This window comes from Lemur catta, chromosome 6, assembly GCF_020740605.2.
Source record: "Lemur catta isolate mLemCat1 chromosome 6, mLemCat1.pri, whole genome shotgun sequence".
NCBI classification, from domain to species: domain Eukaryota; kingdom Metazoa; phylum Chordata; class Mammalia; order Primates; family Lemuridae; genus Lemur; species Lemur catta.
This window is the reverse complement of record NC_059133.1, coordinates 100,166,668-100,184,019: the sequence shown is the minus strand read 5'-3', so window position 1 is coordinate 100,184,019 and position 17,352 is coordinate 100,166,668. Positions and strand designations below refer to the sequence as shown.

Sequence of the window (17,352 nt, the reverse complement as noted above, 5' to 3'; positions counted from 1 at the left end):
TGGGAGACATTAGAGATTATTTTAGAGCAGTTTAGGAAGGCAAGGGTATGTTGAATAATATTTGGCCAGGAGGTAAGAGGAGGATGTTTAGGGCAGGAGGAAAGTTGTCCTGCTAGAGTTTGTTTTGCTTCCAGAATATTGACAGGTATTTGAACCTGTGTCTGGTGGGCCAGGACGTATTCATGGCTGACATAAATAGTCGCTGAAGGGTAATAGTCGTGTATTTTTCAGTATACTTTGCCTGTGACTTTAATTTTCCACGCTGATCTCAAGGGTCGAGGGTATACGTGTGAGAGATATCTGAGTCCGTCTCTGGAGGCTGAGGCAGGTATCTGTCTGTGTGGGCCCGGAGAAGTTGCCTGGCAAAGGAGAGAGATGGGAGATAGGAGGCCACAGGTGGGGGCTGGGCTGGAAGATGGTGGTTAACGAGAAAAGGCCGGCCGTACATGAGTTCAAAAGGGCTAAGGTAGGTAGGATGTCGAGGGGCTGCCCTGATCCGGGTGAGAGCTAAGGGCAAAAGGTCAAGCCACGATTGGTGGGTCTTAATAATGAGTTTGGTGAGGTGGTCTTTGATTAATCTGTTAGTCTTTTTAACTTTTCCTGAGGACTGGGGCCTGTAGGGAATATGAAGTTTTTACTCTATATTGCGTACCTCACAGACATGGTGAATAACTTTAGAAATGAAAGTAGGGCCATTATCAGACTGAATGGAGGAAGGAAGGCCAAAGTGAGAAATAATTTTTTTGATGAGAGTAGAGGCCACAACTCTAGCAGTTTTGTTGGCAGTGGGGAAAGTTTCAACCCAACCCGTGAAGGTATCTACCAGTGTTAAAAGATATTTAAAGTGTTTGTGAGGCAGCATGTGAGTGAAATTGACCTGCCAGTCTTGTCCGGCAAGGTGACCAGGCATTTGGTGGGTGGACACAGGGGGTTTCAGGCCCCCTTGAGGGTTAACAGAGGCACAAATGTCACAGTCCAGGCAAACAGTTTTGATGAGAGAATACAGGGAAGGGCGTGAAAATAGAGGCTGTAAGAAGTGGGAGAGGCCCTTAGTGCCTATATGAAGTGAGGAGTGGACCTGGCCGATGAGTTTTAGGGCCCGTGCCTTAGGGAGAGCCAGCTTGCCGTCCTTAAGAAGGACCCACCCTTCAGTGGTGGTTGATCCCCCTTGGGTGAGAAGGCTGTCGCGCTCCTCTGGAGTGTAGCGAGGTTAGAGGGAAGGAATGGAAAGGAAAAGAAGAGGAGTCAGACTAGGGTGTTTGGGCGATAGTGTTAGCATAGTTGTTTCCCGTAGTGACAGGGGACCAGTCTGACTCCTGTCCCTTGCAGTGTATGATAGCTAATTGGGTGGATAATTGAAGGGCCTGGAGGAGACTGGAGATAAGGGTGGCTAATAACAGGGGAGCCCTTGGTGGAGAGAAAGCCCCGTTCTCTCCATATGGCAGCATGGCAGTGAGCTATCATAAACACATATTTGGAGTCTGTGTAAATATTTACACTCCTGCCTTGGGCTAGGTGTAAGGCTCGGGTGAGAGCAGTGAGTTCTGCCTTTTGGGAGGTGGTGCCCTCCGGAAGTCGGGAGGCTTCTGTTACCTGAGAGGCAGAGACAATGGCATAGGCTGCCCGGCGTTTGCCATCCTTGCCTGTGATAGAGCTGCCAGCAACAAAGAAAGTTAAGTCTGCTGTAGGAAGTGGCTTGTCTGACAGATCGGCTCTAGGGGTAGTGGAGGCTTCAACCGTTTCTGAGCAGGAGTGTGAGAACAGGGTTAGGCAGGGAATGGGGAGCAGAGTGGCAGGGTTTAGAGTTGGGGATTGAGATAAAGTAATGGTGGGATTTTCTGTAAACAAAAGATGGAATTCCTGTAGTCTAGACGGAGTGAGGAGGGCTAAAGAGCGGTGAGTTAGAAGGTCCTGTAAACGGTGGGTGGAGAAGACATGTAAGTCCTGTCCCAGGGAGAGTTTAAGGGCCTCCCTGGTGAGAGTAGTGGCCACTGCTGAGGCGCGGAGACAGGGTGGCCAGCCACGGACCATGGTGTCCAGATGTTTGGATAAGTTGGCCACTGGGGTGGAAATGGGAGTAGGTCCCAGAGGTTGGGTGAGGACGCCGAGGGCCAGACCCTGGCGCTCATCCGTGTAGAGGTTAAAGGGTTTTTAGGATGAGGGAGTCTTAGAGGGGGCTGCTTGTAGGAGAGAGACGCGAAGTTTTAGGAATGCGCGGCAGACACCCTGAGGGTTTAACAGAGGGCCAGCGGAGGCATCACGTGCTGCCCCATAGAGGGGTTTGGCAAGGAGAGAAAAGTTGGGGATCCAGTATCGGAAGAAACCAACAAACTCAAGGAAGCATAGAATTTGTTCAGCAGTGGTGGGAGGCTGGAGCTCGCAAAGAGCCTGCTGGCGATCAACAGTGAGATGTCGGGACGTGGGGGTGAGACTAAGTCCAAGGTATGTGACAGTAGGCTTGGACAGCTGAACTTCGGAGGGGGCCTGTCATTGACATAGTAGCAGCATTTCTCCTGAAGGAAGATGTAGGTTCCTCCTTTTTCGGCTGTCAGTAGATTTAGAATCAAAGCACTTTTGTGGTTTCATTAAGAACAAACCAGTATTTTAAGAATACCTTGTGATTTTAACCAAACCTTTCTTTCTTTAATTATAGCTGACTCAACCATACACAAAATTCTTTCGTAAATTCCTTCTACGAACTCCATCACAACCTATACAGACCATCTACGACATACTTGAGCTTTCTTTTTTGTCCTAAATTTCCTCTTTCTCAGATAACCAGCCATTCTGTTCCAGGACAAAAAGTCACTACACAAAATCCTTCTCCACACAAATTATTCCCTCACTGATTTTTCTTAATAAAAACACATTTCCATGCTCATAGCCTTTCTACATCTTTTTTCACCTTACTAGTTACCTTTTATTTTCGTTTTATTTTTCCCTCCAAATCCATGCTTTGAATCAATTTCTAAACAACCTCTGAATTAGACAAAATTATACACATGATTTCTTTAGTGTAAACTCAGGAGTCTGCCAGTTCAGACAGGAGAGGGTATGTAGGGCTTGGTAAGGCGGGAGAGGCCGTGGGCGGAGCTGAGGAATCTGAAGAGAGAGAGAGAGAGAAAGAAGGGCGGAGGCCCCGGAGGAACAGTGGAGGGTGGTATCCAGCTTGGTTAATAAGTCCCTGCCCAATAGCAGAGCAGGACAGGAGGGCATGATAAGGAAGGAATGGGTGATGGGACAGTCATCTATCAGGCAGGTTAGGGGACCAGTGGTAGGGGGTCGAGAGGGATTGCCGTCAATACCCACGACTGACACTTGGGAAGGATAAGTAGGGCCTGAAAAGGAAGGCAGGACAGAGTAGGTAGCCCCCGTGTCAACCAGAAAGGACACTGCCTTACCCTCTACCTTGATTGTTACCCTGGGCTCGGCGAGGGTTATCGGGGTCACCGAGTCGAGGCCTCTTCAGTCTTCAGCAGCCAGACCCAAAGCTGCCATCGGCAGGTCTAGGGATGGAAGGACTGGCCCTCCAGACTTCTGTCCCAAGGGGCAGTCACTTTTCCAGTGTCCCTCTTGACCACAGCCGGGCAAGGCGTGGTGGGTGGACGTGGCTGTGGGCACTGCTTGGCCCAGTGGCCTTCCTTACCGCACTTGAAACAGGTGCCCGGTGGAGCGTGGCTGGTCGCCTTAGACGAGGTCGATGGTTTTGCGGGTCCCACCGGCCTCAGGGCTGCAACCAAGGCTCGGGCCTGCAGGTGTGCCTTTGGCGGACACGGGCCTCCCTTTGGGCCTCTGCCTGTTCATCTCGGGAATTGAAGACTTTAAATGCCATGTTCACCAGGTCTCGGATAGGGGTCTGAGGGCCCTCCTCTGCCTTTTTGAGTTTCTTTCTGATGTCAGGGGAGGGCTGAGTAATAAAGTGAGTTGCAAGGACAGTACTCCCCACGAGGGAGGTAGGATCTAGGCGAGTATATTGGATAAGGGCGTCTGTAAGGCGGCTGAGAAAGGCCGGGGGGTTTCGTCTGCCCTTTGAGTGATTTCCCTGAGTTTGTCATAATTTACAGCACGGTGGGCGGCGGCCTGGAGGCCGGCAAGGACACACTGCAACTCGCGGTCCCGCCGTTTCCTGCCTTTCCTGTGTTAAGTAGTGGAACTCTTTGGTGTGGGCTGTAGGGTCATTAGAGAATGAACGTAGGCGCTTTTCAATCTGGGAAAGGTCAGAAAGGGAGAAGGGAGCATGTACGTGCACAAGCCCCTCAGCGCCTGCCACCCCCCATAACGGACAGAGGAGGGGCTGGTCCGAGGGGCCTGCGTGGGAGCCAGTGTGCTGGCTGACGGGAGACTGTGACGGCAGGCGGCTGGGCTGTGTGGGAGGATGGGCGGGCGCCTGTGGCTGTGGTGGGGGTCGGGTGGGGGAGGGCAGAGGGAGTCGGGTGGATCGGAGAAAGCAGAAGGGGCGTCTGAAGAGACGTCCGGTGGAGAGTTAGAGGGAGAAGAGGCGGAGGGGGTGGGGGACCCTGCGCAGGGAGGACCTGTGCGGGGTGGCAGGCCACACGGAGAGAAGGACGGGAGCGCAAACAGAAAAAGGCTTGGACATATGGGATCTCCGACCATTTGTCATTCCTGCGACAAAAGTTATTAAGGTCTTGCAGAATATTGAACTCGAAAGTCCCATTTCAGGCCATTGGGAGCCATTGTCCAATTTATACATTGGCCAGGCAGTGTTGCAGTAAAGAATGAGGCGCTTGGCCCAGATGCCTAAATCCAGGGCCTTCAGCTTGGCCAGCAGACACCCCAGGGGTGTCTCGCGGGAAATTTTGGTCACCCATGTCACCACAACCCGGATGGGGAAACAGCCAGGAACAGCTTCCTGGCTACAGAGGCAGCAAAAGTCTGGGGGGACGTCTCCGCCCGAGACTAGAGTGCCGGCACGGAAAGGGGTGAGAGGAATTCAGGCGTCCCCGAATACCCTCAGCCCCTGGAACGGGGGAGCCTCCGACGTGGGCCCACGGTTTAACGGACAGGGAACAGCTTCCCAGAAGGGACGGAGGCTCCTGGGGGATCCGGGTTGGGAGAACACGGGGTGACTCACCGAGGCCAGGGTCGTCAATCAGGGACTCGAAGGCAGTCAGCGGAGGTCCCAGTCCGGAAAGTGAGAGTTCTCGGAAGGGGATGGCGCAGCCAAACGCCCCTCCCGCGTTTCGGCACCAAATGTGAGGTTTCTTTGAAGTAGCCGGCGCCAGAGAAAGAAAGACGAGCAGAGTAGAAAGGAATAAGTAGAGGCTTTATTGGGGCGCTCTCGGGTGGGGGTAACGAGTCCCCGAGAGAGGGGCCCGGGCGAGCCTCACGGGACCACAGAGTGGGACCAGGGAAGCCGCCCCACCCAGAAGTCCGAGTGGGTTTATATAGCTTCTTAGGCCTGGGGGATGGAAGCTTCTTCGGCCAGGAGATGTCGGTGCCAGGAGTGAGGAATTTCTTTGTTTCAGCTTTGGGGCGGGTATTGAGGGATAGGAGGGGCTTCTTTTTTCATTAGGGAAGGGAGGGGTACCTGCCACCAGCCTTACAGGTCCCAGGCAGGCCCTGCTCCCCACGTCAGCGTCTGGGCAGAAGCCTCGTCCTCCTGGAGAGCAGCCCCTCCCAAGGGACCCCCCCAGCCCCACGCCTCAGGGTCCAGCCTCAGCACGGGGCCCCTCCCCAAGAAGTGGGACCTACATTTCCAAGTCACTTCCCCTCTCTGGGCCTCAGTTTCCTGCTTGGTGAACCAAGGGGTTGCACCAGAGCGTCTCTAGGCCCTTCCCACCGCAAAGGCGAGCTCCCCCCGCGGGCAGGAGGGCACCGGGGTTCCTACCGCAAAGGTGAGATCCCACTGCGGGCAGGAGGGCACCGGGGTTCCCACCCCAAAGGCGAGATCCCCCCGCGGGCAGGAGGGCACCGGGGTTCCCACTCCAAAGGCGAGATCCCCCCGCGGGCAGGAGGGCACCGGGGTTCCTACCGCAAAGGTGAGATCCCACCGCGGGCAGGAGGGCACCGGGGTTCCCACCCCAAAGGCGAGATCCCCCCGCGGGCAGGAGGGCACCGGGGAGACAGCCTGCAGAGCACGGTGGTGAAGGCCGCGTACCGCGGGGCTCGTCTGTCCGGGCATCTGTGTTCAGCTCGGAGAACGAATTGCACAGCTGCCCCCTCAGGCCTGGGGACCCACAGTGCACATCCCACAGTCCCGGTCCTCAAGGCGCCCACATTCCGGCAGTGGGCACTGCCGTGCACAGTGACGGCCGTCCTGCCTGAGCGCCGGGCCTGTGCCGGGCCGGGTGTGAGCACCTGCACGTGGTCTCCCCAGGTCTGCACGGCACCCCCGCGAGGTGGGCACCATTCCTATGCCCATGTCCGGAACTAGAAGACTGAGGCTTAGTGACACTAAGTACTGGGAATTCGCACAGCTAAGACCGGGCCTCCGCAGTGGTGACTTTGTCCCAGCTCCTCCTGCCCCCTCTGGCATCACAGCAGGGGGCGGGCCCTGTGACGCTGCGGGGGCTGGGCCGGGCAGGGCAGGCAGCCTGGCCTGGGGTTCAGAGCCGGATCGGGGGGCTCCCCCCGGGGGGGGTCTCAGGCCCTCAGTGCCGGCTGAGCCACAGTAGGTCCCGGCCGTGCCCAGCCACTGTCAGGAGAGGTTCCGGGCAGGCCACAGTGCTGCGCGTGTTGAGCCCTGGCTGCACTGCAGACAGCAGGCTGGGAGGTGGCACACAGAGCAGGCTGGCCCCTGCCCTCCGGGAGGCCACAGCCCCGCCCGGCACAGGCCTGCCTCTCCTGGGGGCCACCCTAGGCCCCCCAAAGCGCCCACCGCCCAGGCTGTCTGCTCCTCCGCCTCACGCCAGGGCTTGCCCCGCTGAGTCCCGGAGTCTCCAAACATGCAAAGCCTTCGTGGTCTCACCTGAGAAATCTCGGTCGGAGGAGATCCTGGCCCACGTCTGACGGCCCCCACACCCAGGCCCGCGCTCCTCAGCACCCAGCCGGCAGCTCTGCCTCCCGGGCCCGGGCTCGGCCACCAGCACTCAGCGCCCCAGCCCCTCAGCTCCCACAGCAACCTGAGAAGAGAGAGCGTGTTCTAGTCAACACTGAGGGCTCACCAGAGAGCAGAGGCCCTGTCCCCTCCTCTGCTGCTGCTGGCTGAGGACCTGAGGGATGGGTGTCTCGGGAGAGGCGAGGCCAGACCCCCCGTGACTCCTGAGGTGTGGAGAGAAGGGAGCAGAGCTGCTGCTTGGCGGGTTGGCCCAGACTCATCCCTCCCTGACTGTCCCCACACACACACCTGCCCGGAGGGCGCTGGCCTGGGGGGACAGAGCTGACCTGGGGGGACAGAGCTGGCCTGGGGGGACGACAGAGCTGGCCTAGGCCACCGGTCAGTTCCCAGGTCCTGTGAGAGTGGGGGGAATGATGGAGCATTTGGCGCCAAGCCCAGATCCAGAAAAGTGTCTGGATGTTTCGTTTCTCTGGGGCACAGGACAGTTCAGCTCAGTTCATGTCCACAAACGTTTGTTAAGGCCCCGCCGTGGCACGAGGGACGTGGAGACACAGAATGACATCTTGCCTGCGAGGGGCAGTCTGGGGCGAAGAGAGCGCTGAGCAGGGGTGCGGTGAGCGTGGAGGCCGCCGGGCTGCAGGGGCAGGAAGGAAGCAGCAGGCACAGTGAGGGGCCGCACGGGCTGGGTCAGCAGGAGATGGTCCCGCTGGACCACTGGATGGAGCAGCAGCGAGCCCAGGACTGATTCAACCACTTCTGGGGAGCAACTCTCACGACCGCACTGGGCAGGGGGCTCTACGGGGTAGACGACAACTAAGACCTACTTGAGGCTGCAAATGACTTAGGCTCTGTTGGACCCTGGGGGAGGGGCAGGCGGAGGAGGGAGTAGGTAAACACCACAAAGATTTGGGAGGAAACTGTCAAATCAAAGAGAAGTCTAAAGCCACGTTCTCCACTGGCGCCCGCAGCAGGAACGCCTGTCTGGTTGGGGATGGAGAAGTCTTCCTGGAGAAGGCATATTTGAGATGTCCCTTGCAGGAGGGGACATTTCTACCTGGAGGAAGGGGCATGAGGGTGGAGAGAGTGCTGCAGGCAGAGGAGAAGTTGAGCGACCACTGGAGCAGGGCCCCCTGGTGCATCGGGCAGAGTGGGGCCACCGGTGTGGGCTGTGGGCTTTGTCAGGGGAGGCTGCGAGGCAGGCCCAGGTTTGTGAGGGTCGGAAAGCCAGGAGGAAGTGTTTGTGCTTCTTTGGGGCAGTGGTTCTCAAGCAAAGGAAGGCCTGTGTCACATCCGCTCTGGAGCGAGGACGCAGGAGGTGGTGAGGGGGCTGCCGGGGTGGCCCAAATGGGTAGACCAAGCGAGCCCCATGTGGGACATTCTGGTAGGAAGTTCAAGGGTGACTGCAAACGGTACTGGGGGTGGGGAGCCACAGGGACTACAGGAGGCTGGGAAATGCAGAGGACAGGACAACGAGGACCCAGGGACAGAGGCAAGGTGGCCAGTCTGGGTGGTGTGTGCGCCAAGGTGTTGTTAGGCCAATAAGGAAGTCATGGAGGGCGCTTTGTGCAAAGTGGGAGAAACTGGCTTTGCAGAGGCAGACGGGTCCAGGGGCTGCTGGGAATGCAGCTGTAGGGTCAAGGCTGGGAACGGTGCTTGTAGGGCCACTCACATAATCGTCACTGTCATCACCGAGCAGCTTACCACTTGGCGAGCACCTGCTCTGTGCCAGGTGCTACGTGAAATACTCCAGTCCTCGCAGCAAGGCAGAGTCAGCAAGGTGAGCCTCACCTGACAGACAGGGAAACTGAGAGCCAGAGATGTTCCTTGTCCGAGGCCAGCCGGCAGGGAAGGGGCGGGTCTGGGTCTGCATCTGCCCTGGACAGTGCTTGCTCCTCAGGCCGCCACGGTGGCGGGTCCCCACGGGGAGGCAGGCAGGGCTGAGCAGGCATCAGCCTGAGGGCATGAGCAGTGGCACGAAGCTCCGCCCGGCACGGCTCCCTCGTACCTAGTCGCCAATTATCACCCATCAGGGGCCGCTCCAGTGACTTCCAACAGAGAAGTCACGGGGAAAATTACAATGTGTATGGAGACTGGAAGGTGACATGTGTGTGACTGGTGACTAGCAAGCACAGGGATTTTGTGGCCAGAACATAGGATTAAGGAGCTCTAGGGAGACAGGAAAAGCAAGGTAGGTGGGTCCTGAGTGCTGGGCAGAGTTGCAAGGTGGTTGAGAGGGGCAGAAAGGAGGGAGGGGGAGGGTGGGGACGGGCGTGGGACCGAGTGGAGAGCCGGGCATCACTGGCCTCCCTGAGACCCTCCGGTGAGCCAGCAGGAGGAGGGGCCTCCCAAGGGTCATTTCAGCCAGTCTTCTGCCTCTAAGTGGAACGACCCATGCCAGGGGGATGGGCCTTTACCGTTTTGGAAGCATCTCAGACAATGGATGTCACACCCTCCCTCTGCTGCAGACAGCACCTCACAACCTGAAAGAATATTCTTGGCCTGGGGTTCCCCGGAAGTGCCAGCAGGCCAGGCGGGAGAGAGAGGTGCAGCCCGTGCCTCCCGGCAGCTTCTCGCACGCTCGAGGGAGCCGAAGGGCGGACACGTTGAGAGAAGGAGGCAGTGAAGTGACTGGCTCCTCCCTCTCTGTGCTGCCCTTGGGGAGGGACACTGCACCTACACCCAGGCCAAATCTTCATTTTAGACCTCAGGGAACATGCCAGAATCCAGCAGGGAGAATGAGCCAAGCTACCGCCGTGTCTTCCTTCTGGCATGACTTCTGCAGGAGCAGATGCGCCCGAGGCAGATACCTGCACTCCTGATGGGGATGTGAGGTCACACCTGGACCGGGTGGGCAGTGTGCACTTGCCATGGGAGGCAGGATTCTAAGGTGGCCCCCACGACTCCTACCCCCAGTACACGCGTCCTGTATGAGCTCCTTCCCTCGAGCATGAGTGGGACTAGTGAATATGATGGGATGGCACTCCCATGATTAGGTTGCCGATCAGCTGACTTTGAGTTAATCAAAGGGAAGGGCATCCTGGGTGGGTCTGGCCTAACCAGGTGAGCCCTTTAAAAGAAGGTGAAGCCCAGAGAGGCACTCTCCTGTTGGCCGTGAGGGAGCACAGTTCCATGCTGAGGGAGGACCACGTGGCAGGGAACTGCAGGCCGCCTCTAGTAACTGAGGGCCTCAGTCCGACAACCACCAGGAACCCAATTCTGCCAAAGCGAGCTTGAAAGAGGACCCTGAGCATCAGCGGAGGTCACAGCCCCAGCTGATGCCTCGATCTCAGCCTGGTGAGAGCCCGACCAAGGACCCAGGTGAGCTGTGCCCACCCTGATTCGCAGAACTAGCAGAAAATAAACTGGGGTTTTACGCTGCCAAGTGTGTGGTAGTTCATTAGGCAGCGTCATGAATACACGTGGTAATGATTTTTAAGAGCACCTAGAATGCCCTACATGGGAGAATTGTGACGGTACTGGTGGAGCTTTCTTCTCCTGCTTAGGGCCTTGTACCGTGTAAAATGCAAATGCAAATTCATCTGGGAGAACTCGTGTGGGAAGTCTTCCTGGCCACCCACACTCTACTCCGCATGTTTCCTGCTACCCCTGCAGAGCAAGGTTAGATGGGGAGAGACTGCTCGATGTCCTGGGCCTGGGTAGGGAAGGGCACTGAATGGTACGGCCGGGAGAGCTGAAGACAAGCACTGAGAATGCCCCATTTTTCCTGGGATTGTCCTTGGGGATTGGAGCTGTATCCACAAGGTCTCTTGGGCTAAGGGGGTGCTGCTGCTTGTTGGGTGGGGGTCACCCCTCGTACCCAGCAGGGAGGGAGGAGAGGACATTGCCAGGGTCAAGGGGGAGTCATTCCAGCAGCAGCCTCTGCGGGATCAAGTGGAGCAGAAAGCAAGTTGAAGTGCTGAATCGAGGGGTGAAATGTGGCCTGTCTACCTGTCCCCCTCCGCACCATGATCCCTGGAGAACACGGGAGTGAGGGTGCCATTCTTGCCTTCATTGTTCATCTCAGCCGCCTCTCTGGCTCTAGTTCGGGAGGGACACAGTGTGCAAGTGGAGCATATGGTTGGGAACGGACATAGCTTCAGGGCCAGGGACACTTTCTCACTCCCCAGACTTCTCTGAGAGCTCATCAGAGTCTGCAGTGCCACCAATTAAGCCCATCCCCTTAACATAGGCCTTGTCCCTTATTTAAATGCAGAAACCTCCAGGGGGCAGAGTTAAGCGTGATTGGTCATTCACACCTTCCTAGTCCTTTCTTCAGAGGTTTCGATGCTGAGAAAAAGTGAGAGTACAGCAACCAGAGAGGAGAAAGTCCAGGGACAGGAGAGAGCTGAGAGCAGGTGAGCAGCCAGCACACATGCTGGTCACCTGTCAGAAGGTTCCTGGGGTCACATCTGCCCAGGTGATGTCCCACCCCCCATCAGCCCACCCCACCAAGCCCTGCTTGGGTGGGGCAGCTCCCGCTGTGGCAGTCCCAATTGTGGGACTCTTGGTCATGGTGGCCTGGAAGGACGCCCACTCTTGACACATGTATCCGTCTTTTTACCAAATTCACGGTTCTGAGCACCTACCCTGTGCCGGCCCCCAGGCTGGGCACCGGGAACACAGAGATGGTCAAACCCCGGGGATGCTCCCAAGGAAAGAGAAACCCCCCAGTGCAGTGTAGGGAATGCTGAGAGGGGAGCGGGTGAGCAGGAGAGGCAGCACTTTTTTTTTAGCATTTGTTTAATTTTTCATTGTTCATTATTTTTAAATGTGCACAAAAGTAGGAACAATAGTGTAATAAAATCCCCTCTTGCCATCGCCAAGCTCTAATCACTTTTATAAATATTTTTATTAATGCTAATATTGTGACATCTAACCCTTTCACATTCTTTGACAGTATTTTAACACAAATGCCAGATATCGCGCATTTCACCCGTAGATTCTTCCGCACGCATCTCTGACACGAGCGTTTCTTAGTCTTCACCACGACTCCCAGCCGCAGCGCCCGGGCCCTTCCTCGCTCTCCCGCCCCCTGGGACATTACCGCCAGAATGGACCCCTCCGCCCTCCACCTCCAGGGGTGTCGCCAAGGACCCGCTGTCTTGGGCTGTGGCTGGCCGGGAGTTTTCAGACTGGAGCCCGCCAGCGGCCCCAGCTGCGCATTCCTGGCCGAGCGCTCCCGGCGCCGCGCCGCCCGGCTGAGCGCTTCCCCTCTCTGTCCTTGTTGCAGATTGAAATGCTAGAGCACAAGTACGGGGGCCACCTGGTGTCCCGGCGCGCCGCGTGCACCATCCAAACCGCTTTCCGCCAGTACCAGCTCAGCAAGAACTTCGAGAAGATCCGCAACTCGCTTCTGGAGAGCCGCCTGCCCCGGCGGATCTCCCTGCGAAAGGCGCGGGCGCCCCCGGCCGAGGGCTCGGCGGCCGAGCAGGCGCCGCCGGAGGGCTGCGGCCTCGCGGGGCTGCCGCTGGTGCGCGCGCCCGCCCTGCCGCCCGGCCTCGCGGGCGCGCTCACCGAGCTGGAGGACTCCTTCGCCGAGCAGGTGCAGTCCCTGGCCAAGTCCATCGACGACGCCCTCAGCACCTGGAGCCTCAAGACCGTGTGCTCCCTGCAGGGGAGCGGCGCCTACCAGCTGCGCCAGGCCCTGCAGGCGGCGGCGGGGCCGCCCGACCTGGAGGCCGCGACGCCGGAGCCCGAGCGCGCGGGAGAAGTGGCTGGGGCCGCCGGCCTGCCCCAGGGCCACAGCGGCACCCTCATGATGGCCTTCCGCGACGTCACGGTGCAGATCGCCAGCCAGAACATCTCCGTCTCCTCCTCCGCGGCTCTGTCGCTGGCCAACTGCCTGGGCGCGACGACGGCGCCGGCCTCCGCGGAGCGGGCCGAGGTGCCGGGGCAGGAGGCTCTGCAAGCCCCGGCCGCGGGCCGCGGGGACGTGCCCGCCGGGGACGCGCGCGCAGAGGCCGAGGCCGAGGCCGAGGCAGAGGCCAGCCGGGCCACCGCGCTGGGGGCCGCAGAGGCGGTGGAGGAGGCCTCAGCCGCCCAGGCAGACGAGGAAGAGGAGGAGGCAGGGAAAGGGGCCGAGGCCAAGGCGGGCAACGACCCAGAGCAGCTGAGCAGCAGCTGCACGGCCACCAAGTCGGCCAAGTCGGGCTCGGAAGAGTCGGCCTCCGCGTCCAAGGAGGCCCTGCAGGCCATGATCCTGAGCCTGCCGCGCTACCACTGTGAGAACCCGGCCAGCTGCAGGTCGCCCACGCTCTCCACCGACACCCTGCGCAAGCGGCTCTACCGCATCGGCCTCAACCTCTTCAACATGTGAGTGAGCCTGGCCGGGCAGGGCCCTCCTCCGCCTAGCCGACTGCCGGGCTTGCCACGCGGCCCCGGTTCTCCCGGGCAGCGTCCGTGCCACGCCTGAGCCCCGAGAGAGTGCTTAGGGAGTACACGTTTTATTTTTGATGGTTCTGAGTTTATTTTAAGAAGGATTAAGGGAAAAAAAATAACACATCAAACACTTGTTTTCACAACTGTTACTGTTTAAGATGAAGCTAGGGTTTGAGAAGAGAATTTAAAAGACAAGACACTATTAAGTAAATAATAGTACAGGCGGTGCAAGGACTGCAGAAATCATTAGGGTTGAGCATGAAGTTAGGGAAACTGCCGTATCTCGTGGGGTTTGGAGAAACGAGGGCCAGGGTGGCGTAGGGAAAACGGGAGAAGGCAGGAGAGGGCAGGGGTGCGAGACGGAGAGGGAGGCGGGAGGAGAGTGCAGCAGCCAGAGGTGCCATAGACAGGAACAGCGGAAGGGAAGAAGAGAGACAACCAACGGCCACAGCTCTGAGACCCCGACGGGACCAGCCCCGCAGGGAAGTGCCAGGCCGGCCTGGGGCAGGCGCATCCCGCAGGCGCCTCTGCACCTGCACTCCCCGCGCCACCCCCTTCCAGCCCCCGCCCTAAAGCCTCTCTGCCGCGGGCACCTGTGTTCATTCGCTGCTCAGCTGCTCTTCACTGGGCGCCAGGCACCATGACCACGGAGACAGTGGGACACGTTCCTGGGTTCAAGAAGTTCGTATTCCAGGGGAACCGTTACTATAATGAAGGACTAGTTTAGTTTTCGCCCCCCAATATGGTGCGAGCTGATACTTTTGTAAAATGCAATAGAAAGGAGTTGCTAGAAAAACAATCGCATGCCTGGTTGCCCTGGAAATGTCAAAGCACTATAAAGGGTTCTAAATGCTGCCCTCTGTTTCTGTACTTCTCTCCCCGAGGGCCAGTAAGAAACAGCTCAGGGAGCAGCAAGGATTTGCAGAGCACCCTGGGGTGAGGTGGCCTTAAGACAGGGCACCACACCTGCAGGCAGAGACTCAGGCCTGGGATCAGAGCCCAGGGGGCGGGAGGGAAGGGGGGCGTCTCTGTTTCCCTTTCCCTCTCTCCAGGGTGGGGGATTCCAGGGTGGGGACCTGGGTGTTGACAACAGGACACAGGCAGGGGGAGGGCCTCCTTGGCAGGCCTGGGGTAAGACCCAGGAGGCAGGGACAGAGAAGGGCCCCTCCCTCCCACCTGCTATGGGGTGCACCTTGCTCGCACCAGATGCCCCTGCCTGCTTCTGGCCCTGCACTGTCCTCTGCGTGAGGAAGTTCAGGACTTGGAGGCTCTGGTGAGAGATGCTTCCCGTGGGGGAACCCTCCCATCTGGAGGGATCCTGGCATTTCCTGGGAAGTCAGTTTCTAGGGGCCTCCGGGCACGTTTATGGGTTTCCTGGGCTGGAAGACACGGAGGAAAGAAGTCATGGCGGCCCTGGCTCACTCTGGCGCTTCTCCCCACCCTCAGAAACCCGGACAAGGGCATCCAGTTCCTGATCTCTCGTGGCTTCATCCCGGACACCCCCATTGGCGTGGCACACTTCCTCCTCCAGCGGAAGGGCCTCAGCCGCCAGATGATCGGAGAGTTCCTGGGCAGCAGCAAGAAGCAGTTCAACCGGGACGTGCTGGAGTGAGTGCCCAGCCCCGGCTGCCCCACCCCCACCCCACCTGCCGGCTCTCCTGGGATCCCAGCAGGACCTCTGAAACCTTGGCAATCTCCTTAGTGACATGCTCCCTCCATTCCTCACAGCTTCCTGGTTGGCCACAGGGGCCAGAATCCCGGTCTTTGGCCCATCACCCCAGTGGGACTGCACCACTGTCCTGCACACTGGCTGACAGAGTGCGCGGGGGTCCAGAAATGCTCCGGGAGACAAAAGCCCTCTCTCCCTGCCACTCAGGGCACTCTCCGGGAAAAGGCGAGGGCTGTGTCCGCTGGGCTCCTTCTCATGTCCTTGGAGCCTAGACTGAGGGCTTTAGGGCAGGAAAACACTGTGATCCGTGAAGACAGATTAACCACAAAATCACAACTACCAAAGAAAAGAGTCTAAAGTGCAGTAGCGGGATGGGGGCGGACGGGGCTGCCCTTGCCAGGGCTCAGCCCTGCACGTGTGGGCGGCAGAGTCTCCCCAGAGCAGCAGGGCAGAGGGGGGTCCCCTGGGGCTGGGGAGCAGGGCCTTGGAGCCTTCTCGCTGGGAAAGGGCTGCGGCCCCAGGAGGTCCCCTCTGGCCCCTGCCACCCGCCCATGCTCCCCCAAGCTCACTTCCTTCTTGAAGGCCACCGTTCTGTAGAGACCCTGCCCCATTTCTCTGGGGGACAGAGGGCAGAAGAGTTTGCCCAGGAGCCCTGGGAGGACCTTTCCCTTTTATACTCGCCCCTGGAGCAGCCAGTCTGAGAGGGTTTGGGAGCTCCAACGTCACCCGGTGGCCTGCTGTGGCCACGTCCCTGGCGTGGGGGCGGAGGTTTGGCTTCTGCCTCTGGAGCAGCCTTGGTGCTGTGTCGCCGCGTGGAGAGGTCCCTGCCCTCTGGGCCTGCGTTTCCAGGCCTGTGAGTGGTGTGGATTGTGCGTGGGGGACCAGTCGCTCTCTGAAATCCCTGTCACATCCCTAAAGCCACTGACGTGGTGGCTGTCTGGGTACAGTTAGAAGAGCGAGGGCTTGGACCCAGCTCAGGGACTTTGAAATCCCTGGATGGCCCTGAGCTGGGCAGAAGCCGGTTCCTGCCATTGACTCTTGGTGGCTTCGGACCTCTGTCGTCCCTCCTGGAACTGGTCTGTCGAGGGCTGTGAGGAGGAAAGAGAACTGAGCAGTGGGCTGCGTCTCCTCTCACCCGTTCCTTCCCCCCCTCCCTGGGCGCCTCTTCCCTTTCCCACCAGCCCCGCTGTGCGGGGACCCTGTGGGGCTGCCCCAGGAACTGTGTCCAGGACACAGAAAGGCAAAGACCACATTTCCCTCCTTTCCTTCCTTCCCTCACCTTCCCCCACTGGTGCCTCTCTGCCTCCTCCCTGCCTTGGTCCCCTTTCTACACCTTCCAGGGAGAGAGGAGGTGCTGGGCCCTGTGGCTTCCTCCTCTCCCGCTGCCCCACCCCGGGCCCTGCTGTGTCTCTGATCAGGGCAGGAGTGACTCTGCCTCCCAGGCCCTGACTGCCGTCCCTTTCTTCTGCCGTCCCCAGTGCCCGTGGGGCCAGCGCTGGAGTGCAACCTGCCAGGCCCACACTGACCTGCAGTGCTGGGAGCACAGTTTTTCCCCAGCTCGGGCTGAGCGGCACAATGAAAAGTAACTGCCATCCTCCCTGGGAGCCTGAGCCTATGGCCGCAGCCCTGCTGGGGAGGGAGCTGGACCAGGCGGGGTCTGCCCGGTGGGCAGGGCTGGACTCCTGCCGCCACCATGGGGAGTCATTGTGGCCGGCAAGGCTGTGTGGTGGGGCAGGGCAAACGCTGGACCTGGGACAGGGGCCCAGATGGCAAGCCTGGCTCTGCTGCTGTGTGCTGTGTAGCGTTGGCAAGTCCCTTCTTTCTAAGCCTCAGTGTCCCTGTCCCTGTCTGAGAGGGTTGGGCAGTGGGATCGCGGAGGCCCCTCCAAGCCCTATGGATTTCTCGGCATTCTCATTTCTAGGGTGTTTGCAGCACCTGCCCTAGGCACTGGAGCCTTGCTTTGTCATCCTGCCAGAGCAGCCCTCAGGCTCCAGGGCAGTGCCGGGGTGCCAGGGTTCGTGGGGGAACCGGCTGGCTGTTCCTTGTTCATTCAGCAAACATCGAGTGCCTACTGTGTGTTGAGATTGGGGCTGTGTCGGGCCTCCCGTGTGCGAATGTGGGGGAGGCCCGGCTCAGGGTCTCAGGAGCTTAGAGCAGTGTCAATGGGGGCAAGAGGAGGAGGAGCCAGGGGAGAGCGCTGAAGGCCCTGGCACCGTGGGCGGGGCAGGGCTGAGTGCAGAGCTGAGCCTTGGCCCCTCGTGCTCCATTCTGCAGCCACACAGACCCT

The 17,352-nt window shown here is 59.0% G+C and overlaps 1 protein-coding gene across 2 annotated transcripts in view; it reads left to right on the top strand.

Moving 5' to 3' along the window:
- The window catches only part of IQSEC3 (IQ motif and Sec7 domain ArfGEF 3), a 118,113-nt gene that overhangs the window by 55,723 nt on the left and 45,038 nt on the right, over positions 1–17,352 (top strand). Inside the window, exons 4-6 of one of the 2 annotated variants that reach the window (XM_045554696.1) lie at positions 12,249–12,950; positions 12,984–13,330; positions 14,843–15,004. In XM_045554696.1, coding sequence (XP_045410652.1) covers positions 12,249–12,950; positions 12,984–13,330; positions 14,843–15,004 — 1,211 coding nt within the window. Of the gene's footprint in view, positions 1–12,248; positions 12,951–12,983; positions 13,331–14,842; positions 15,005–17,352 lie in introns of those variants that run through there. The other variant, XM_045554697.1, reaches the window with a different exon arrangement.